Source organism: Lissotriton helveticus, chromosome 1_1 (genome assembly GCF_964261635.1).
Source record: "Lissotriton helveticus chromosome 1_1, aLisHel1.1, whole genome shotgun sequence".
Taxonomy (NCBI): Eukaryota; Metazoa; Chordata; class Amphibia; order Caudata; family Salamandridae; genus Lissotriton; species Lissotriton helveticus.
The window spans coordinates 1,869,948,682-1,869,973,950 of NC_136057.1; the positions used below are offsets into that span (position 1 = coordinate 1,869,948,682).

The following is a 25,269-nucleotide window of genomic DNA, read 5'->3' on the forward strand; positions in this document are numbered from 1 at the left end:
TGCTGAAAAAATATATAAGTATATTATTTATTGCACTCTGAATCTGGATGAGTGAGAGACACCTGTTTTCTCTGAAGGGAGTGTGACACGTTATCCCTGGGGATAGTGTAATCTAGTGTGCCCCCCAAACTGACAAGCTGCACCATGGTCATAACATAAATATTCCATCTAATGTTAACAGCCAGTGGTTGGAAATCTCATTGCCTATTAAAAATTGTTTTCGCATATTTAAATAAAATATTAAAGCAAAAATAGAAAGTGGTAGGAGTTATCTGTGGGGATCCAAAGACAGTACACATAGGGCTCATTACAATGTCGGGTAGAATGACTTCTGCCTGACACCCCGACCACCTCATTAGGATGCAACCTAACACTGTTTGGTCGCATTCCTACATTTTACTGTGCAGCATGCATTCCGGCTGTAAACCGGCCGTAATGAATGCACCTATAGTAAAACGGGAGGTGCGGTTCATCCCTGTGTCCCGTGGCAGGCACCTCAAGCCGGAAGCCATGCATTCAAGTGGGCCCTGCTGGGGGGCCCCTAAAGATGCTTTTCGACATGGTTTCCATGTCAGACAGACCGACATGGAAACCATGTTGGAAACCATCATCGTAATCTCAAGGGCGGAAAGGCCCATCCTTGAGATTACTGGCCGCATTCCGACAGGCGGACAGGCTCTCCAAGCCCATCAGAAGCCAGCTGAAATGACCTGTCGGAATCCTTTCAGACCGCCTCCGTCAAAATGAAGCGGTTGGAAAGGAATCTGACTTGCCCATTATGATCGGTCAGAGCCTTCCGAGCTGCATCGTAACAGGCCCCATAATCTCTTTTCAGGGATGATGCTCTACATGTACTGGTTTTGGTGGGCGCACACCTACCCTTTTTGTGGGACCTGGCAGGTTTTAATGCCTATTTCTTACATGCAGTTGTAGAATCTGATAGCTGACATATTCTGCCCCTTCCTAATTCCACCCTACAGTAGTACCCTGTCTAATCTTCTGCACCATCACCACATGCTTCAACTATGGGATTCTCACCGAATAATTGTAAAAAAAACAATTAGTTTCTCTGGCACATCGTTGGGTCAACACAATACATTTTAATATTAAAATACACCAATTCAACACTTTACAGAAACTGCAAAATAATGAAAACTGATTGAAATGTTAGAAGAAAGCAAAGTGGAAACAAATACAGTCTATAGTGTAAATTAACCTACATTGGCACAAAAAAAATGATCTCAAATACTGTGACTACGTAGTTAAGTAGTCAACTAGAAAAAAACAACAGGGAAGAAACAAAATAGGTAATGAGGGCTTAAACTGTAAGAGGGCCCATAGACTTCATGACTACACATGAGAGAGCAACTTCTGAGGAGGGTGAACATGGGTTCAATGTCCCTCTTGGTAATGATGGACCTGTCCGGTGCATTGGACCAGAGGGACAAAGGCTTCAAGAAGAGGCTGTGGCATCGAGTAATGTTATTGGTTAATATAAATCCTTGATAAAGAGCAGGCCTTCGCACGTTAAGGGGGCAATACTTGGCACCTTACCCAATATTTGCCATCTGTGCTACAAGGCACCCCACTCCCACCATTTTCTTGAACATCTACATGATGTCAAGACTTTGCATGATTTAGTGATAAAGCAAGAAATGTATTTTCACACCCACATCACTGTTGCTGGTATTCAAGCCAATCTCTTTGACTGTTGAATAGAGAGCTAGTACAGTCAACGCTCCTAAGAATGGACCAGGGTTCGCTGGCTATGAATGTTTACAAGATAGACTAATGCTGAAAGGTTATGAGGCCAGCTTGCTAAAAGCAGGAACTAACCAAGAACAGGTGACAATTAGTAACACTTGACGCCTGTTGGAGTTCTTTTCAATCGGAATCTATCACTTGAGGATCAAGTAAATTGATGGGAAAAAAACAGTAAGTTCCAAAGAAAAATGCCAGCTAATCCGAGGATCCTTACCAATCATTGTGTGAGCTATTATTCGCATAGACCACAGAATTGGCCTTCTGGCGGGTAATAAAAAAAATCCTGTGTCTAGTGCAGTAAAGACAGAAGATATACCCTATATCCCGAAGATGGTATACTAGTGTCCACAGTTGCCAAAGTTGAGTTCAAGTGTCAAGTGATTATATTGTAAATGTAAATTGATACTTGTATAGCACACTACTCACCCGCAAGGGTCTCAAGGCACTTGTACGAATACCACTGTGGAACCCATCCTGGCTTTCCCTGTGAGGTGTCCAATCCTGGGCACCCCCAAGGTGGAGGCCAGGCATCCTTAGCATTGTGGGGGCCATTGTGGTGATTAAGCAAGCTATTGCCCAGAGGTGCAGAGTGGGACTCCATGATTGGAATATGCACCGAGGCGAGAATTATCAGGTCCGTGGAATTTTTTAGCTCAAGACCCGCCGAGGCGGAGAATTGAACCATGGTCCCTGGCTAGACCTCTGCATCAGGGTCTGCCGCTCTAACCATTGAGCCACACTTCTCCACATTCAATACCATATTCAGGGTATTAAATATGGTGGAGCATATACATTTGAGCGAACTAACACTAGGTTGCATTATGTCATGTAATTTGACCAGCACTATAGAATATGACCCAAGATGACACTGAGGTAAACGGATGCTGAGATCTTGATTGTTTTCCAATATAACAACAAACATTAACAATTTATTATTGATTTTTTTCTTCTATAGTGCATGCGTATACACAGATATGCAAAATTCCCCCCCCCACACACACACAACCACATATTCAAAGAGATGACACCAAAAAGCAAATATGCAAAAGAAGGCAACATATCTACAGACATCTATGTGCGGCCATAAACTTTCCATTTACAAATCATTAGCATCAAACATAGTGGTTCATTTAAACAAATCAAAAATGTGTCTACAAGAATTCACTGGGTTGTTAAATGGAAGCCTAGAACAACAATTTCCCCTACTTTCAAACAAATGAAATGCATCTTGGTATTTCATAAGATGAAAATAAAAGAAGATGCCATACCCATTGAAGTTCTTTCACTATGTTGAACATGCATTTCATGTTTATGGGATATCAGTTTTGCATTCATGCTTTTACACAAAGTTTTTTTTTTTATCGTTTAGGTAACAAGAAGAACAACCCTTACACATGTTGTTTTCAATGATTTGACTGTGCATATCTCTCAAAATCTATTTATTTTTCAAGCTGTTTCTGTGCTTTTAAAAACTGCAGTTCCAAAAGAGGTGTAACACACAGAGTCCTGCTTTGACAGCAAGGGCATGTTTGCCGTCTGCCATCCTCGGATAGATATAGATCAAACAAATAAGGAACTATAGGTCTGTATCAAAGTGCTCTCTGTGCCTAAGCACATTGTTTATGATAATGACAAACCAATGGAAGCAAATGATAATAAATTAGCATCTGAGAAATAAAAAGTCCATTGTTAGCCAATAACACTTGTGTACCTCTCTCTTAACCAATTCTACACATCAATCCGCTAGCTCTTTTTTGAACAATGCATGTAATAGTTTGCTATTAATGATGCAAGTGTGATTGAGTCTAAGTGAAAAAGAAAATGGTTAAGGGGTAAAGTGCTCTGTGAAGGGGGGCATAATTTGCTGCTCACTGTGCTAGAGTGTTATGCAAACTGTATGCTTGTCCAGCTATAAAAAAACATAAAAAACATACTTAATGATGCTGAATTAGACCCTCTATCCCTACACTGACCATAAATATGTTGATACTGATTAAACTGAGAGCTGTACGCACAGCTTAGCTATGACAAGGCTACCATCTCACTTGTTCTGTCCAAACTCGATTACACCAATAGCCTCTACCACGGATCACCTTTAATGACCATGAAAAGACTACAACGGATTCAGAACTCGGCTGTCAGACTATTCTTACATATAAAACTGCAAGACCACATCTCCCCTGCTTTGAAAGCCCTGCATTGGTTACCAGTTGCCAGGAGATCAAAGTTCAAGCTATTTTGTATCATACTTAAAGCGATACATGGAACGGGACCACTCTTCATCAGGAATAAAATCACCAAACACATTCAACAAAGGAACCTCTGCTCTAGAGTGGCACCAAATCCCAACGTACAAGGAAAAAACATGGATGGCACATCCTTCTCTGTTCAAGCGGCTAAACTATGGAACTCTTTACCCCCAACATAAGATCCACAGCTAACAACTTTATCTTCAGAAAACGACTCAAGAGTTGTCTCTTCCCCACATTAGGGCTTTGTTGGGGGGCGGCCGACCAGCGGAAGGCCTGCGCCCCCCGAGGGTTTTTGAGCCTGGGGGGGAGAGCAGCCAGCACCTCGGTTGGCCTGGTTGGGCTGTTTTTTCCACTTTCGGGCTGGGATGGGCTACGTTTGGGCTTATTTTGGGCTATTTTAATGGCCATTTTAGGTCACTATCCACCATTTGGTGGTAGTGACCCAGCAGCCGGCTGTGGGTGGCTTTCCTGTGGGCAAATTTGTTTAATTTGTTTGAGTGTTTGGGCCTGGGGTCTCAGCACTAGCGGTTGTGGGCAGTTTTCTGTGCTCTGGGGTATATACTGTGGGCATTGTTGTAGCGTACTGGGCGCGGTATTCTGGTTGCTTCCTTAGCGTGGGCGGCTGGGGACGGCTCTGACTAAGGAGGCTTACGGCTGAGCATGCGGGCGGGCAAGAATGCGGATGGTTACCTGTTTCTGGCTGATCTGTCCAGGAATGGCGAGGTTGGAGGATCCCCGAGTGGCGGACGCTTTCCGGCTGCTGGAGGAGGCGGGCCGCACCAACTTGCTGCGGCCTGGGATTAAGGTGAGGCCGCCACACGGCGAGTGACCCCGCGGCAGCGGTTCTCGTCGAGAAGCCACCCCGGTCGCGGCAGAAGCTGGGGGTCGTGTGCCGTAGGCGGGGACGGGCACGAAGCCCGGCCGCATGACAGCGCCCGCGCCGACGGTGCGCAGGAGGGGGTAGGCGGGGCACGGCTATGCACCCTACATTGGAGTTTGCGGGGGCAGGGGGCCCTGCGGGAGGGGTGTGTGATGGGTGCAGTGGTGGGGGAGAGGGGAGGCGGTGTGTGGTGAGGGGGGCGGGGCTCATCCAGGCGGGTGCAGGCTCAGGAGAGGCGGTCAGTGGGGGAGGAGTAATGCGTGCCACAGAGCGAGGAGGAGATGTCCCCCTTCCTCATTGAGGAATCTGAAAGCGAGTAGGAGGAGGTGCGGGGGATCGCAGAGAGGGGGAGAGTGCTGCTGGCGCACATGGTGCCGGGGGTCAGAGGGGGGTCTGGCTCATCCGCTGCCTTCGGGGAGTAATGCCTGGGTCTACAAGCGGGGAGTGGGGCGTGGGGGAGGCGTGTTGGTGGAAGAGGGACAGGGTTTGGACGCGGCAGGGCGGGGCTTGGGGCAGAGGCTGGTACACACTCCAGATTTCAGGTGCGGGGAGTTGGGAGAGGGTTGGAGCGGACAGGGGCCCGCGGAGGGGGGATGGAGGTGGATCGAGGAGGCGGCGGAAGTAGGGTGCAGGGTGCTGGGGAGAGGGGGTGAGGGGTCCCTGCATCAGGACCTGGAGTATGAAGTCTGGAGTGAGGAGGAGAAGAGCGATTGGGGGTTTGGGAGGTGGGGCTGGGGAGTGGTGTGTAGGAGTCGCAGGTTGTGGCTGGATGCTCCGCCGCGGCGGGGGGGTCATTCGGCGGGGCCGGGAGGGGTGCAGGGGGGGTGTGGAGGGCGGCGGGGGTTTTTGGCAGGGGGCGACCTTGTTAACTCCGGCATGCTGGACTCCACTTCTTTTTTTCCGGCAGGAACGTCTGGTGAGGTGCTCAGGAGAGCACCATGCGGCTCTACTCCACCGAGGGGATGGGCCGGCTCTGCCTCGTGTGGGCGGTCGCACTCCCACAGGGGAGCGAATGATGGCGTCTTATGAGAAGCGGGGTGGTAGGTCCCTGCCAGCCCCAATCCGAAGGGTCGACACGGCTGCCGGGGGACGGGGCGGAGGTCTGCCAGCAGTGAGGGAGGAGAGGGGAGTCGGATCGGGATGGGGGCGAGTAGTAATGTTGTTGCTAGTCTTTTGCAGACACGGAACTGCGGAGCGGAGAGAGTGACGGCCCCCACTGGACAACTGGTTAGGAGGCGGGATCCCGTGCAGACGCCGACCTTGACGCCAGGTAAGGAAAGGGGCTGAGTGGGTCAGGGAGGGCCCGGCAGGGCACAGAGTCTGTGGGGACTGATATGGAGGAGGGGACAGATAGGGCCCATCGTACGGTGTCGGTGGGGACGGAGGTGAAAGGTGGAGAAGAAGGAGTGCGCCTTAATAAAAGGCGGTACGTCAAGGACACTGGGTGGGCCCGGATGGGGCAGGCGTCGGGGGGACAGGGGCGCAAAGGCGGCCGGGGGGGGAAAAGGTGGTGATGGCGGAAGGAGAGTCACGATCTCCCGGTGCGTAAGCTGCCCTACATGGGCATCACAAAAACGCTGGGGGCACACCTGTCTTTAGCTACCAAGGAAAAGATCTTGAAGGAGCAGTATGTGGATATCCTGAAACTCCTCCACCGTGAAATGACCGCAAAGGAGGGGTCGAAGGAAGAGGAACAGGAGTTAGCCAAGCGGCCGAAGGTGCCTCTGACCATAGAGAACTGGTCGGCAGGGTTTTTGATATTTGCCAGCGTCTATTGTGAGAAGTACCCGGAGCGGACGGTTGCGCTTTTTAAGTATATGGACGTGATCAGGAGAGCGCAGGTCACTTATGGGGGTTACGCGTGGCCCATTATGATGAAGAATTCTGGGCACGCATGGCGGCAGATCCAGATGCAAAGTGGGGGGAGCTGGATTAAGATTTGTGTCAGCAGACTATGGGAGGGGCAAAGTTTGGTAAGACGATTTACACGGCAAGTGGTCTACCGCTCGCGCCTCGACTCTTTCTGGTCCGCCCCACCCGTGGGGGGGTGGGGCAAGGAGAGGGTGTCGCAAAGGCCAATGTTGGTGCCTGCTGGGATTACAACAAGGGCGCATGTGGCAGGCAGTACTGTCGGTTCTGGCATGAGTACTCCAAGTACGGAAAACGGCATCCGGTGGTGCAATGCTGGGGGGTCGGGCGGTAATGGGGAGCAGCAGTCCGCGACGTCCGGGATGGAGTCTGGGGGACGGGGGCAGAGGGTGGTCGGGGGCTCTACGAAAAGGCTCACCGGTTAGGCTAGACCGGCTGGAAACCCTCCTGGCATCTTATCCGCGGGCGGAGGACGTGGGTGTGTTGCGGCGGGGGTTTCGGAAGGGTCTCCGTTTGGGTTACGAGGGGTAGAGGATTGCCAGGTGGGCGGAGAATTTGAAGTCACTCAATGCACACAAAGCGGTGGTGCAGGACAAGTTGTTCAAGGAGGTACGGGAAGGGAGGATGGCGGGCCCCTTTCAAGGGGCACCGATCCCAGATTTGATTATATCTCCTATCGGCGTGGTACCGAAGAAGGAGCCGGGCCAGTTTCACCTGATTCAACACCTGTCGTGGCGGGAGGGGACATTGGTGAACGACTACATTTCGTCAGAGTTGTCCTCAGTGTCGTACTCGTCCATGGATGTGGCGCGGTGGATCGTGACGACTGTAGAGGTAGGTGCCCTCATGGCATAGTGCCAGATCAAGTCGGCTTTCAGAATGATTCCGGTACATCTGAAGAATCACCAGTTCTTGGGGACACAGTTTGACGGGAACATATTTCTGGACAAGGCATTGCCAATGAGGTGTTCGATATCGTGCGCGTTGTTCAAGTGCTTCAGTACCTTCTTGCAGTGGGCTTTTTCCTGGCACACGGGTAAGGACACGGTGATGCACTACCTGGATGACTTCTTCTTGGTGGGACGGCCTGGTTTGGCGGACTGCCAGCAGCAGCTGGACGGTTTTACAGAACTCATGGGCTACCTGGGTGTGCCGCTGGTGCCGGAGAAGACGCACGGTCCCAGTACTGTGCTGTCATTTTTTGGAATTGATCTTGACTCTGTGGCCATGGAAGCACCCCTGCCTGGGGAAAAGAAGATCTATATGCTGGAATTGGTGGAGGCAGAAGGTGACGGTGTGGGAGGTCCAGGTGCTGATAGGGCATTTGAACTTTGCGTGTCGCGTCGTGCGGGCGGGCTGCACTTTCTGTAGAAGGCTCGGTCTGGCGCTGTCCGGTTTGACGTTGCCACATCATCACTTGAGGCTGTCGGCGGGGACAAGGGAGGACCTGCGCATGTGGCGGGCTCTCTTGCCGCGATTTAATGGTGTGCCCATGGCGCTGCCGAAGGACTGGGAATGGGATGTCACCATTTTGTTGGATGCGGCAGAGGTCGTGGTTTTGGTCTGTACTGGCACGGGAGATGGTGCGCGGAGGAATGGCCATGGCATTGACAGGGCGGGGGGCAGAGTATCGCCTTTTTGGAGCTCTTTACTCTGGTAGTAGTGGTGGCAGTGTGGGCGCAGGAGCTGGCACACAAAAGGGAACTTTTCAAGGTAGACAACATGTCAGTCGTGCAGGTTGTCAATAGGCAGTCGGCTAGGGACCCACAGGTGCTCAAGTTGATGAGGGTTTTCGTGCTGCGATGTTTGGAGCATGACATTTTGTTTCAAGCAAGGCATGTGCAAGGGGTGGGCAATGACACTGCGGATGCTTTGTCTCCTTCACAGTGGCAGAGGTTCCATGGGCTAACCTCGGAGGAGGACGAGCGCAAGACACCGATGCCAGTGGAACTGTGGTTGGTAGGAGAGACCAGGTCATACAACTGGTAAGAGCGTCATTGGCTGTTTCCACATGGAAAGCATATGAGCAGGCATGGAACGAATTCTTGGACATTGGGGCGGTGCGGCAGGGCAATCGCTGGGCCCGAAGTGAGCAGGTGGTGCAGTTTATGTTGGGTTTGATGGACAAGGGGTTGTCAAGAGTGACAATTGCGGGGAAGTTGTCAGCTGTCGCTTTCATAGGGAAGTTGTGGTGGGGGTACGCGCCGTCAGCGGGGGAGCTGGGTACGCGGCTCTTGGAAGGTTGGGTGAGGGAACAGGTCGCTAAGGTGAGTCAGCGTCGGCCGATTACGGAGGAAATGTTTGGGGGTTTGATACGGATGTTGCAGACGTTTTGTGTTAATCGGCAGGAGGCCATATTATTTTCCACGCTTATGTCGTGGATGTATTTTGGAGAGTTTCGGGTTTCAGAGTTGGTGGGGCTTAAAGAGCGGCCTGGGGTCCTGTGGGGGGAGGTAGAACTGAGAGATCGGGAGGTGGTGGTGCTATTACGATATTCTAAGACCGACCAACGGGGAACGGGGCAATGGGTGGTGATGGGCCCGATGGGTGAGGGTGCGATATGCCTCAGCGGCGTGGGGGAGTCTGCTTGCGTCCGGAAAGAGGGCAGCGTCCAGGGAAGTATTCAGTCGGTTTTACGGGGGGACGGTGACTGCGGTGCAGTTGCTATGGGTTCTGCAGCATGCCCTGCGGGTTATGGGTGAGAACCCAAAGGTTTTTGGGATGCATTCGTTCAGAATCGGGGCGGCGATGGAGGCAGCGAGACAGGGTTGGGGAGGGAGGACCTCATGCGGATGGAGCATTGGAAGTCGGTCTGCTACAGGACGTATGTTAGGTTGCGGGGGTAGGGCTGAAGAAGTAAGTGGCCTGCTGTTTCCGCTCTCTTACATGTGTGTCTATACAGGTGCAGTGGCGGGACCGGACGCGGCAGTCATGTCTATCCTCATTATAGGACACTCATTCGTTAAGCGAGCCGAGAGGGCAGAATGGGATAAGCAACGGTGTTTGAATCTAGAATTGGACCCGAGGTTATTTGACTGTAAATGGCAGGGAAAAGGGGGCATGAGATGGCATAAACTGTTGCCAGGTTTGAACAAGGTTGTTCGACAGGGGGTCTGCCCGGACATGGTGCTCATCCACCTGGGGGAGAATGATTTGGTTCAATGCAAGGGCTTAGCTTTGATCAAACAGATGAAAAGGGATCTGTTGGAAATATGGCGCAAGTGGTCTGGTTGCCATGTGATATGGTCAGAATTGGTACACAGGCGGATTTGGAGGCGAGCTGAGTGGCCTACGGCCATAGATAGGGCGCGCAGAAAAATTAACAGGGATATGAGGTTTTTTTTGTGACAGGGAAGGTCTGGGCAAGATGGAGCTTCCAGAGCTGCGCTATGGGGCAGTGTATTTTTTCCAGGAGGATGGTGTTCACCTATCTAGATATGGGATGGAGCTTTATATTATACAGTTGAAGGAAGCATTGGACAAGGCTCTGGGAGTACAAAGATATTCTAAGTGTCAGGATGCCTAAAGGGGGGTCGAAAGCCGTTAGGACGGTTTTCGAGTGGCGTTTTTTTCTAAATTTTGGGGAGAATTTAGGAGGGCTGGTGTTACTGTTGGGGTAGGTATAAGCCGATATTTAGTTAGGTAGATAGAAAGTTGGCAATTGCAGGTTTGTATTTATAATTGTTACAGGGGGATCCCTGTTTAGGGGAGGGGGTTGGGGGTATGTTAGAAATATATATTTAGTGAGGTTTAGTTTTGTACGGCACAGGCCAAGGGATTTCTTTGTGAGGTGCACCTGCTTCCAATAAAGCGGCCTTTTACACACCAACAAGCTGGTATGTGGTTTGTGCTGCGCCCCCCCCCCCTCTTTTTGTGGGCCCAAAATCACCATACGCAAACAGAAATATACAGCATATCCCTCTGTATATAGGCATTTATTTGTACTATAGATATGTACCTATATATGTGTATTGCTTTGTATAAATGTATAGAATAATTATGTTTTAAAAAATATAGATCTTCATTAGTTCTGCTTAACAAATGTGCATATTACTGATAGTTATATTATTCTATATTTTTAGCATGTATATATGTGACTGCATAAATAAGTAAACATTTTATTATAGCTATCTACAATTGCTTTAATATTAAATAAAAAATATATGAATACATAAATAAAATGAATTTAAAGTACAACAACACTTGAGAGCCAGAGTTTATTTAAGGCATCTTTAATCTACATATGCTACCTTCCATTATGGATCTTTACACCTTCCATGTACTTATGGATCTATTATTTATTAATTTTCTTCAAATTCAGCATATCCAATTTACTAACCTATTTTTACCCTATACCACTCTCAATATCCGTTACCTCAACTCAGACTCATCTCAAATATCATTCTAGTACTCTTTCCAATGCACTACCGTATTTCTCACCTTATACCTCTCTCTATATATCCTCGACCACACTCCACTCTCTCATTCATCCCAAACCTTACACCACTACTAAGATCCCCCAAAAAACCTTTTCTAGACTCTTCCCTAATATACTCCTCCTTCCATCATCATGTCTTTTACTATTCCAATACGCCAATACAAGCCTTTCTAAACCCTCCCTTCTGACTCTTCCCCTCCATCTCCCATTCACTCATCCCATGCCTCCTACTACTGCTATGAGCTCCAAAACAAACAGAACATTATTTCTAAATTCTCCCTCTTCTATCCCTCCACTATCCTTTTCAATCCAAATAACAGACTAACTTATCCACCACTCAAATTAATTTAATATTTCACTATACTAATTCACCACTAATTCTTTATGAGTTACAGAGTAGCGTGTTATTCGCCGAATAAGATCTTCAACACCTCCTCAGGGGTAGCAAGCGCAATATAAATGCAAACCTTTTCCCCTCTTCTATCCCTCCGCTATCCTTCTCAATCCAAATAACTGACTAACTTATCCACCACTCAAATTACTTTCATATTTCACTATACCAATTGACCACTAATCCTTTATGAGTTCCGGAGTAGCGTGCTACACGCCGTAAAATCACTTTAACATCCCATCAGTGGTAGCAAGCGCTATATAAATGCAAACCTTTTTTTCTCTGCAATCCCTTCACTATCCTTCTCAATTCAAATAACTGACTAATTCACCACTAATCCCTTATGGGTTCTGGAGTAGCAGACTACTCACCCAAAAAATGTGTCAAAGCCTCATCAGGGATAGTAAGCGCTATATAAATGCAATTACAATCAGGGCCAGACTGAGAACCAAAACCGGCCCTGGCAAAGTGCCCGGCCGGCCCCCTGGAGGTGTGACCGAGCTCTTTGCCGGGGTCGATTTTCGGCCGATTTTGTTACAGGGCCGATTTTACAGCTATGCTGCAAAACGGCCCTGTAACAAAAACGGCCCCCAGGGCCCAAAACCGGCCCCCACCCTTGCGGCGCACCGGGGGATTGCCCGGTGCCCACAACGGCCAGTCCAGGCCTGATTACAATACAATACAATACAATACAATGCAATGTGTCTGAGGTACTCTGAGTTTACTCTTGGGTATTGGTCAAATAATACTTTACTGGTTCTCAAAGTGCTTTATTTGTGCCAGTGTTGGCCGGTGTTCAGGGCCTGCACTTATTTCTAAACACAGGCACCTATTTATGACAGTCTACTACATGGTAGTGCCATCTGTCTATTTGTTAATTAAACACAAACAAAAACAATGCAGTGGAACAGATACAGTAATAATTACAGGTTTCCTTTGGCCTACAGTCCTGATGAGGCCCAGATTAAATGGGCTGAAACCAGTCGACCAGATATAAAAAAAAGCCCTTGACTATTTGAACTTGTGCGTGAAAAGAAATAATTGCAACACCTGTCTATAGTGCAAAAGGGTGGAATGATATATACCCTGAGAGGTCTTGACACAAGGGTTATCTTGATTAATGTGAACTGTGAATCACATATTTTTTGTTCTCCAAAGATTTTTTCGCAGCACTACTAATATTCAGGCCCTAAGGATTCCGTTTTGTCTTCAGATATACAAATGTAGTGTTTGTATGTGTATATATATATATATATATATATATATATATATATATATATATATATATATATATATATCAGTCCAAAGATTACCTCAATGGGGCATCCATCGTCTCGTGGGGGTGGCGCGCTGCCGGTGAGGTGTCCGGTAGTCAATATAAAGTGCAAAACGGCGTCCCAAGCGCGCACTCAGGCACAGCAATAACCACACCAACAAATCAGGTCTGCCAACTAGTAGGGTTTATTCACGCCATAAGCCCTACGTGACGCGTTTCGCACTCCGTGAGTGCTTGTATATATATATATATATAAATTGAGATAATCGGTTGGTTTGAGATTGACTTTTTTTATGGACTAATTATTGATTCCATCATTGATAAAAATAATTATTACTGTATCTATTCCACTGCATTGTTTTTGTTTGTGTTTGGCTTTCCTTGCCCAGATGCAGGTGGATTATTAGGGCAAACCCCCTTGTTTGGTAAATATTTGTCAATTAAGTCATTTAGCAGAGCGTTTCATTAACACACATTTTCAACAAAATAATAAACCCAGCAAGCCCTTTCTGTCATTAAAGCACAAGGTGACCTGGATTATTCCAAAATGTGCCACTTGTATGAGTGCGATGGTTAATAGGAAGTGATGACATTGACAATCAAGCAGTGCTGACTTGGGCAATGGATGCTGCCAGCCACTATTACTTTTCAAAAATGACCATTTTTTTTTATTGTTTAACAAATAAAGCATTGGGGAAATGTGGCTATTGTTTCCATACAGTCTACTGTATTATCTGTGGACAGGTAGAATGGTGCCGAAAGTTGGACATCCCCGGTTGGCATCCAGTGGTATCAGTTCAGAGAAAGCAAATCTCCACATGCCATTAACCACATCGACGCTGATGACGAGCTCAGCTCGTCATGAGGTACACCTCTCGTACGCTCATGACGAGCTTAGCTCGTCATGAACCGCGGGTTTTTTAAAACTTCAGCGCACAGCGGGAAAATGCGCCGCAGCGATGCGGTTAACAATAGCAAAGCCAATGCCATTTTGTATCACTCCTCCATTGGGGTGTCTCTATTACTCAGTGAACAACAGGAGTAAAACCAGAAAGTCCAGTGGAACTCTGTGAACGGGGGGTAGCTAGAAACTTCCTCCAACTGTTCCCCAACATATCCTGGGATAACATCTATTCAGAATTATGCTTCTCTGAAAGTCAGTTTAATCAAGAAATATTAAAACGAAGACATGCTTCCTCCTATCATAATGGGACTGTTATGATGTTAATTAGCAACTGAACCGTGAAAATGTTTAATTAGCAAGGAGAGATGTAGCAGATGTAAAATGTGGCACTGTGCAGCCTGGAGCTCTGAGATGTGTGTTTATCTATTCGCCCTTCAGAAGAATACATGGACAGAAATGCTATTTTTGTAATTTGATCTAAATGAAAAATAATAATTTGGCTAATTAAAAATTATAATATTTGCAGACAAGCACTGGGAGACCCACATCAAATATTATCATTTTCTAGAGCATTTCACCTGGTGACGGCTCTTGAAAATAGCAGAAAATTAGTATTTAGGGAAATGTCAGGGCATTTACCTCTGCAGCCTTGGGTGCTTCCGCTGCTCATCGCAGAACATTACAATGTATCAGTCTCATCTATCTGCCATTCACGGTTATTGAGAAGGCCGCAGAACCAGTGCGTAGACCTATCAGAAAGAAGCAATCGCTGCAAAAGCAGGCTATGTGGATCTTCATGCTCAAATTGATGGAACCAAAAGGATTAAATGAGCAAATTGACATCATGCGGTTTCTGTGATATATCGGCATACATTAAAGGGTTGGCCTCCTGTCCAATAATTTACAACTTAATTGCGTAGACTTTTTAATGGGATTTCTGATGAAGAGATATTCTTTAACCAGCTTGGACAGGTCGCAAAGCAACACTGTGATGGGATATTATCTTCCTGCAGAGAAAAATGTAATAGATAGCTTCTACACTATCTGCCATTCTTTGTAGAAAAAAAACAATTTCTTTGGTTCAGTTGCAAAACGCCTTTGGTCTGAAATATGTGCATTAGAAGAAGGCTGTTACTTTAACACTTTCCATGCTGATGACGGCCGGGAGCCGTCATGGCACACAGTGCTCGTGTGCTGTTGACGGCTCCCAGCCGTCATGACCGCACCCGCGATCGGAATGTGCCGCACAGGCGCAGAATCGCGGGCGCGCCCAAGGGGTTAAAGAAAATTGTATTCATAGCCATTCACAAATTTGAAAAAATAAGTTATAACTGATAAAAACATAAATAAATCACTCCTTCATTATAAAGCTCTGCATAGGAAGTATGGGGTTGCCTACCAGGGAGGTGTCATCACCTTACCAATGAATAGCATAAATGTAACATTTCTGTTCAAGATATTTTGAACTGAAATATGATAATGGGATGTGTTTTTTGTCTTTGGAGGACAATTGCTCATGATGTTCAGCGTCTTTGCTTTGAGGCACTGACAAAAATGACTAGCTCAGATGTAATATGGACTTGCATTGTCCGTGTATGACGCAAGTCATCACAAGGCAACGCAAGTCCTCATCTGGGATTTACTAAGCCATGCAAACCATTTTGTGTGGTTTAGTAGATTAAAAGTAACGCAACGCATACCACTGCCTTGCGGGTCTTTACGTCAGAGGGGCGTTCCGTGGATGGAGCATGGGTATTCCCATGCATCCACCCATGGATTCTGATGCAATCCCAGATTTACTAAGGCCAGTAAACCTGATATTGCTTCAAAATGGTACAACTACTAGACCCAAGCGTAACGAGGAGGAATATCTTTATTTCTCTGTGTTACTTGTTTTTCTCTATGTGTGATATATTCAGCATCACAAGTAGAAAAGAGAAATTACTTTAAAGATTGTTTTTGTCCAGGAAGGTACCCCTTCTTGCACAAAAACAATCCTTCCCGTAATGCAGGCACCCTTGCAGCAAGGTAAGGACGCCTGCATTGGTGCTAGGCATCCTCAAGTGCGCCAGTGCAATGAGGGAGCAGAAGTCTGCCATATCTTTGTAGATATGACACATTTCTGCTCTCTCTGTTTCACACGACGCGGTAACTTTGCTTGCTCCCTTGCATTACCTGAATCTTCATTGCATATGCCCCACTTTTTACAAGCATAGTAGATGTGGTGTGGCCAGAAGTATGAACAATATGAGTATTTATAGCTGGAAAGTGTTTCCTTTGTAATCTTTCCAAACACTGATCAGTGCAACAAAATTTGATATGTGTGTATGCACTAGAATGGAGATAACAGAGGTAGAAAGGTTGGATAAAAAGAAGCCTATATCCATTCCCTTTCATCCTGTTCATTCTAAGTCATGGGAAATAAAGAGAAGTGGAAAAATGGACGCTCAGGGGACATATCAGTAAAGGGGTATGCAAGATGATTCAACTTCACCCTTCCATGCATTGTCCCACACAAGGGAGCAATGAGTTTGTGCTCTGCCATAATGTCCAGTTGCAACTTGCACTGCCTTTTCTGTAGGGTATAGAAATCTCCCTCAGACTTTTTAATTCCTCTCAAGGTATTTGGCTAAATGTGCACTCTGGGTGGTTGAATGGTATATTAGAAGCCCAGGAAATCCCACTTAGGGTTATACAGACCTGCAAACTGCACTTATATGGTGCTGTATGGAGGGGAAGGAAATTCTACTTGGCTTCAGCTCCTCCAGCCAACAGCCAATTTCTATGGGCATAGCAATCAAGTTTAAGTATTTTTGTACAAAGTGAGAACTTTTTTTTTCTGTCTGAGTAGCCAGACAGTTTCACATAAGCCTCTTCTATTTACATTGCTACAATCAGACTCCACACCAAAAGTGAACAATTCTATATTTACCATCAATCCTACGAGAAGATCCACACCAATAGTATTAAGGGGTTTTGATATACCTCTTTGACGACAGAAGAACACTCACAACCCAGTGGAAAAGTTACGTACAACATCCAGACCATTGACATAAACTAACCAAAAGACAAAAGGTAGTGGAAGTAATAGCACATACCCTTTTCGGCCCATCTGTCTATGACATCACATGAGGTGTCATGATATGACCTTTGCCCTTCCCTGATGTCACATGGCTTTTGATCTTGGTGATTTCTCAGAAAGTGATATCAGTGGAATTATGATAAGTTCATCATTAACAAAATAATGAAAACATTACTAAATCACATGTGTCTATTTTGTGGCCACAATATATTAATCAGGCACTAAACTGATATGCCAGAAATGCAGCAATAATTGCCAGGGGCACATTCATTGCAGCAGATGTTTCCCGCAAAACAAGTAATCAGAAGCTGGAGTGCTGTCTGCCCTCATAGGTTTTTAATTCATCATGGTTAAATCCACTAGGACAAGATTTAGGCATTAGATGTCAACCCAGTAGGGTTAAACATTGTTTTTATTTCATATTGTCTGCCCTCAAAAAGGCTGCATCTTTCTTCCCATCAACTTTACCAATTGTGGCCCAATTGCAGCTGATCACGTGTGCAGAGCATTGTCTCTGCACTTTCCATCCTCTTACTACTGTCTTCCTTCCACTGGCCATAACATCTTGAGATGGCTGCTTGCCCTGACTTATGCTAACCCATCTTCACGTCTGTCTTTAGGGCATCCTGCCTGGGCATCCATGTAAAGGACAGATAGATTAAGGACGCATTCCTGGGGGTTCTTAAATGTTTTGCCCTGTTTTGTCTTCAAAATGGTCTTGGGCCAAACCTCTTGCTACTTTCACTCTCCTGACCTTTATCCCTCACCCTTTTACTCTCACGTACTTTAATATCGACTGAAACTTTGCCGTATCTTTAACCAAAGTCTCCCTTGCACTGAGTCTATTTACTGTCATCAGAACCTGGCCCAGACTTACCATGATGTTGCATCGGGTTTTGATTCCTTTCATTCCAAAAATGTCTCAAACCCAGGGCAGAGTGTTGTGATTGGATTTATTTCTCAATGGAAATTATGATTTGCATTGAAAAGCTGCCTAAAGTAATTCCAAGTAACTCTACTCTGAAGTATTTCAACCTGCTATACACCACTGAAACCTTTAGGAAGCCATAGCTTACTAAATCACACCATTCTTCTCATTTTATAAACAGAGGGGCATATTATCAAGCACGGCGTTACAATTATCGCCGGTTTAGCGGCAGAAACCTGCTGCTAAAATGGCGATAATGGGCTTGATAATATGCCCTTGTGAATTCCAATAGAAGCCCAGGTTGATACCAGAACCTGGGCTTCTATGGGAATTCACAAGGGCATATTATCAAGCCCATTATCGCCGTTTTAGCAGCAGTTTTCTGCCGCTAAACCGGCGATAATTTCTTACGCTGTTCTTGATAATATGCCCCAAAGTGTTTTAAATACGCATTAACAAAAATCACATTTTGCTTATTTTCTGCTGTCTTCTCCATAGGAAATAATGTGAATTCCAGAGCTCCTGTTCCTGCAGTATGGAACCATTGACCGCATCACCTTTTAATGTATCCGTACTGGATGTTAGATCTGCAGTCCTTTTTAGAGCAATGCTGGCCGTGCTGCACAGTGCAAATAGAGACTGGGCTCTACAACCTTTTGGAGAACTAGGGGCCAGATGAATAAATGCTTTTACTGCTCACAACCCCAGTGATTCGGTTAATCGCAGGGTTTGTGACCAGTAAATGTGTTTTCTCAAATACATTAAACCCATTCAGTGATTTAGTAACATGTTACCGAATCACTAAATGGGCTCTGTATTTGGAAGGGGCGTGTTTAGGGCATCTCTTCCAAATACCAATTCCCTGTGGTATGTGTTAATGTTGTGTGACCTAAATCTAGTCACAGAACATTAATATTTTACTGCCTACTCAAAGGTAGTGGCAATCTATTTGTAAACAGAGAGAGGTCCTTTGGGGACTCTTTCCCTTTTGTGAATGGCCAAAAAGATATCTTTTTTAGGAGTAGGCAGTGGCCCCCTGGACCATTGCTTACCGTTAAAAACGTTTCCAAAACTTTTAATTTTCCTGAACAAATTCTGTTTTCCTTTAAGGAAAATTAGCTGCTTAAAATAGATTTCTTTATTTAAAAAGCAATTGCAGAATTGGTTATCTGCTGATGCCATCAAAGTGGGTCGCAATTCGCTACATGCCACATTAATATGGAAGGTGTAGGACAGACTCTGAGGTCCTAAAATTTGGATTTCAAATAACTGACCTATTAATGTATAGGATAATTCTTAAAAATCCCTACTGATTGCAAAAATATTGCTCGCAAATTGCAATGAGTACTTTGTGACCAGTAAACAGTACATGTTTGTAATTACCATCTTTTGTGTTATGTTATATACCCTCTGATTTGTGCTTTGACTGTTTTTGCTAGCTGTAGAACTCTGTGCACTTTACTCCTGCTAACCAGAGGTAAAGTGCCGGTGCTCCTCCTTTTGACATGATGAAATCAGCATACTCCTAATTAGCACATTTAACTTACCTATAAGTCCCTGGTATATTGTACCAAAGTATACCTAAGCCTGTAAATTAAAGGTCACAAGTGGACTGCAGCACCCATTCTGCCTTACACTGCAGTGACAGTATAAACCTGACTGCAGGCCTACCATTTGTAGCTTGACTGTGCAGTTTTAAACTGCAAATCTGGCATGTAAAATAATCCCTTTTGACAGATCTAAACCTTTCTTTTCAATATGTATAGGTCATCCATGAATAAGTCTTATTGCCCTAAAGGCAGGGTGCACAGTATTTAAAAGTAGGACATGTAAAACATTAATTTTACACGTCTTAACAATGAAAAGGCCCCAAGTTCTATTTTCACTCAAACAAGGCTGGCTGTTTCATAGGTAAACACTGGGATGCAATATTAACTACTAATACCGTATCTCATAAATGGGACTAGCTAGAAAAACAATCAATCTACTATGTATAATAGTAATTAAAAATCTAATTCAATGGTGAAGTTGTATTTGACAAAATATTAAGAAAAAAACTGCTATAAAGTTACCTTTCCCTGCCTCAAGTCCCTGGAAAATAATTAGCATTTTGCTCTCCTACTTCTCCCAGCTAGTAATTAGCATTTAAATGGTGTAAAATCCCTCAGAGGAACAAACAATAGGCTGCCCTGATTAGGCAGAGATGACCCCTCTAAATCTCACAGAAATTGCAGGGTAGGGCTGTGAGCATTCATTTTGAGATTAAAGTGTCAAATCCTGCTTGAATGTCAGATCCTGCTCGTCAGGTCTGCTGGGATTTTTCATATAACACGTGGGACACATTTTAAAAAGAGGCCTCTCCTATCTCAGGCAAATATTAGCTGACACATGAGCATGGGCCTTTTTTTATTCCCCACAGCATGGCATGTTCCAATCACAGCGGGCCTCTTTTTAAAATTACCAGACTTCTGTCTCTGGGTTTATGGGAGTAGAGGGGTTGCAGGGCTGGCTTTAGAGTGGTGTGACCGGTGCAACTGTCCTGGCGGGTGGTAACTGACCTTGAGGGGTGCTATGTTTAGCAATAACTTAAGATTTAAAAGCACCTGCTGCAGAGTTCCTTGTGGGTCCAGATTTCAGGTAGCAATAAAAATGTCAAGCTAACTCTTTCTGTCTAATGGCAGTTTTGACTCATCACAAAGTAGCGCATAGAGTTAATAATATATGCCTGCTACAAAGAACAGATCTGTATTTTATGTGGATAGACTAGTGGATTAGTTAAGCCAGTCTTACCAGCACGTTAAAACATATCAAATGTATGTGAGAGAGGGGCTATGGAGAGATGATGGGTACTTTTGCCAGGTGGTAGCTAGGGAATCTGAAGAGAAGGTCTTGGGGAGGAGAGGTGCCAAAAAAGACTGGTCCACCACGCCCCGAAAGTGCTAAAGCTGGCCCTGAGTGACTGCTTTAAACTTGATTTCAGTGTTAGATGTCAGAGGGCATGAGAATTACCATAGTTAACTCCCCACACACACCCACAGAGGCAAAGTACAGCGTGGCCAAAGACTTTTGCCATCTTGAAAATACTCACAGTGGGTTAGGTTAGCTCCAGGAATCTCAACCCCAGTTTTTAGGGCGTACCCAGGATCATTCCTACCCACTAGCTTGTGCAAGGCGTAAATGTCATATCTCCAGACACCCACTTCAGAACCCTCCTAGACCTGTGAAAGATGAGACGAGAACGGAATCTTCTGCTTGAGACCCCAGAAGTGCCTAGAAGACTATTAGCCCTTCCTCTAGTTCCCAGGACCAAGAAGTGGACTCCAAGGGTTATAAGGCTGACCTCCTGTTGAGGCTACAGGGACACAACAAGCTACAAGAGGTCTTTTTTGCAACTACCCATCCAACCAGTGTCACCTGAACCTGGACTGGACCCTGCTGGTTGGTCTCTGCCTAACACCCTTTGAGCCTCTATGTGACTCCTCTGAGGTCCTGGGGGCTGATGAAGTGTACTCCTGTTAAGGTCCTGATTTAGAGCTTAGCGGACGGTTACTCCGTCACAACGGTGATGTTTCCTATCCGCCAAAATATAAATCTCATTATATCCTATGGGATTTATATGTCAGTGGATGAGATATCCATCACCGTTGTGACCGAGTAACCCATCCTCCAAGATCTAAATCAAGCCCTAAGTCAGAAGATAAAATCTTTTGCCCAGGACGAACCTTGTTAGTGTGTCCGACATGCACTTCATCGTGGCCAGTGTCACACTGTGCATATGTCCTCTTCTAGTGCATCCATTGACTATAATGTGTTCTTCTTGGAGCTATTTCTATTTACAACTTTAATAATTCATATGCCTGGTTTCCCTATTAGGATTTTTGTCATTATGGTATTTTGTGTTTATTAAACTTTACTCTAAGTCCCTAACTCATTTGGAGATTTTCATTGTTAGCATTTCCACTTTATCGTATAAATACTTTACGCAATGCCTCTGAGGTAAGCCTTTCTGCTCTGTACCATGGCTACCAGAGGGTTGAGCTCATAACGTGCATTTGTGAAATAAACGTTCTGCCAAAAGGATGTTTTGTTACTGGATAGCAGTGATTTATTGTAACAAAGTGGTACTCATTGTGCTTGTTTTGTCTACTACTGAAGGATGAAAGGTCGCCTTACCGGAATATGAACCTGTAACTATGAGGTCAAACACAGGGCCCTGAAGTGAATGCATTATTTTAACGAGCCACCGGGCCCAGGCTTTTTACAGTGTGAACATTACAAGGAAAATAAGCATTACTTCCCAAAGTCAAGTTCTTTCTGCTCACTGACTCGCAGGCAGTGTCTTTTGCTAAACAAGAGAGCACTTAAACACAGTATTTCAAATATGTTTTAAAATGTATTCTTTCAAATTTGAATAGCATTTAGTTACAAGCTGTGTAGCACGTTAGCATGGCTATCTTTTGCCTTGTCCCCCTAACCAGCCTGTGCATGCAAATCCTCATGAAAGAAAGAACCAACCCACCCCACATTTGTCCATCTGACTTCTTGCTGCACCTGTCCTGGAGCTAAATGCATTTTTGTGCCATGGGTAACCAGCCCTCCTTTGTACTGAGCACGCAGCAGGTTCTAAGCTGTCTGCCGGTTTATGCTGCACTGAGCCAGGCATGGTGGGCGCTTCTGCCCCAGGGAGGGACTAGAATTGGACAGTCCCTCCTAAGATTTCACTGTGCCCCTTTTGTGAATGCCTTTCTCATAAGCTTAGACCATCTTTGAAATTTTAAAATTACTCCCCAACTAAAAACCACACCTCTGAGGCAAGACCATGGCCTACTCCTGTGTAACAAAACTCATAATTGCCACTTTGTCAATAGTGTCAAACATTTTTCTTTGAATAAATCCAACCCCGGGGGGGGGGGCTTCTTAGTTGCTGGACTTAAACTATGGAATTAGCTCCAACATGTGATAAGACCAGTAACCAAGATTACCAATTTTTGAGGGCACCACATACTCATCTCTTCACTGTCAAAAGTCCACAAAACCAAACTCCACTTCACAACCATTGTGACCAACAAAAAGTGCCAGATCACTGTTCTTTTTAAGTGCATTAGAAATCAAATAATAAAAACACAGGATCAACTCACCAGTAGATACGCTGGCAGTGATCGGCGGGCTCCTTGCTTGCTCTTTAAGGGCTACCACATTTACTGTGTATTCTTCCCCAGGCTTTAGGCCTGTTTGGTTGAAGGACGTGACATCACTGGGAAGCTGAGCTGTCACTCCACCTTCATTGTTCTGAGATTAGAGAATTGAAAAATTAGATCAAAGCAGCAATCCCTGATTGATAGTCACAGGAAATTCAATTAATCATTTCAGATGTTTTTTTATTGAGGTCCCACCACTAATGTCCAGACTAAAAGTTTCCCCAGAGGATTTTGCCTTGTTTCTATGGGTCGAGCAGTCACCTTCAGAATCTATCATTTCCATGTGTTGATGTGTATTTATCAGGGCAGCCTTTTAGGAAACACATTATAGTATTTCTTCTTCTTCAGTTGGGGACATTAGCCAGTTGATGTGCTATGGTACAGAATAGCATCTGTTACCACACATGCCAAATCTCCACATGGCTTAACAATGCAGTCAATACCACAACTGTGTTATTACTACAAGTTCCATTACAACGCAAGTCATTGCAATGAGTTGCTTTAGGGAAGAGCTGGACTTGGAAATAGTTTAAATTACTAGTCCAACTCCAATCAGTGTATCAATAGGGAAGGTGTTGGACCTAAAATCCAACACCACTCCAACACCACATTCCCTAAAGCAAGTCGTTATAATGACTTGCGTTACAATAACTTGTGGTAATGTCGCATTTGTGGTACTGTGTTGTAAAGGCACTATGATGTAATGCCTGCGTTGTAATAGATGTTTCCCATGTCAGTAGTGAGCCTACTCTTCTACCGCTTCCATGTTTGCGACAGAGGGCCATGTGGGAGCTTGCTGTTCCATTATCTATGGCTGAGGTTAACTAGTAGCTTTGCTGTGCAACATTTTCTATATCTATTGCTGGGGGGTGGGGGAAACTTGCTGTTTAACTGTTCTATGATTATAAAGGAGGGCTCTAGGGTGCTTGCTCTTTGCACCATTTTGAATCAGTGCAGGCGCAAAGCCTTAGTGAATCTGAGCCTAGACTGTCTAAGTTTAGCCAGTTAAACGGGGACTTAGAGGCCTCTTCCTCTACTAGTACCAATAAGTAGGGGGTGGACCACTGTGTTGCTCACCTTGGGGATGAAGCTGATCTCCCAGCCGTCAAACGAGAATGCAAATGGTTCCCACTGCACCTCCACCGTGGTCTCTGTGGTTGCTTTGAACTGCAGCCCTTCTGGTACAGAGAGATCTGGAAAACAGAGACAAAACACAATACAATTCTCCTCTTGCCAGCATCGAGCTTCCCATCCCAGGGATTGATCAGTTGAGTAGGAGTATTTACATTTTTGTGACTGACTCTACTAACCTGTATGTAGCTCACTAGACATTCAGAAGCATTGTTTTTCTCTAATTTCCATCTTTCACAAAAGGCTTTTAGGACAAAAGATATAAATGCCTTTGAAAGCCTGGTAGGCCAGAGTAGGGCACACACAGGACATGTTACTCATCAGTCTATCTGGAAATTCTCCATATGTCCATGAAAGTTTGTATCTCACTCAAACAGGCCAGTCTGCATCTTGCCCATAAAAGCGATCTCCTTTTCGCCCATTTTATCACGGTTGGTGTAGGAGGTAAGTGCAGTCTAACCAACCAGATACTATGTCACATGCAAAGCCACCAGGGAATATCACAGCAAAATGCAAAAGTTACTTGGAAAACAGATGGCATAAAGATATATAAAAGCGAAAAGTGGCAGCATAAATTGAAGTAACTGGAATATTTCAAGCGTAGACTCCTAGGCCTGAACTATACACCTGGCGCAAAGTCTTGGTTTGCACCATGGCCTACATAACTCGTTGCACCTGGTATTGACTGAGACAGATCCCTGATTACAATCAATATGCCCTGTCCTCAGAGCAGTCATGTTCTCGGACAGTTCTTGCCTGAATTGAGAAGAGCAATTTAATGAAAGACAAGGTTGTGGTTTGAAACCTCGACTCAATCTTTCACAGAGTTAGGACTGGGCTCAATTTCAAGACCCCCCTCCACCCCCCCCACACACACACACACATACACAGTCAGGTGTAGTGTGTTACTTGACCTGCCGCAAAGGGGTGCCTGGCAAGTCCCTGGGATCCACGTGAACTCCTTCCGAGAAGAGCCTTATGGGGTGCATTGACTGCTCGCCACCTTCCACGTGGTGCACAGTAAGTGTGACTCAGGACTGCTTTTTTGCCATTGTACCCATATTTGCAATGCAGCTCAGAAGCAATGGAAAAAGTTTCCCTCATTTGCATGTGACCACACCTCATGCAAATTACGAGATCATGCTGACACCCAACC

At 45.5% G+C, this 25,269-nt stretch overlaps 1 protein-coding gene across 1 annotated transcript in view; it reads right to left on the bottom strand.

The window, feature by feature from the left end:
- TNR (tenascin R) overlaps positions 1–25,269 on the bottom strand; it is a 736,434-nt gene that overhangs the window by 271,580 nt on the left and 439,585 nt on the right. Inside the window, exons 6-7 of the mRNA XM_078642004.1 lie at positions 24,060–24,175; positions 22,923–23,073 (exon numbers count right to left, since the gene is read on the bottom strand). Of these exons, the coding sequence (XP_078498130.1) occupies positions 22,923–23,073; positions 24,060–24,175 (267 nt within the window). The remainder of the gene's footprint in view (positions 1–22,922; positions 23,074–24,059; positions 24,176–25,269) is intronic.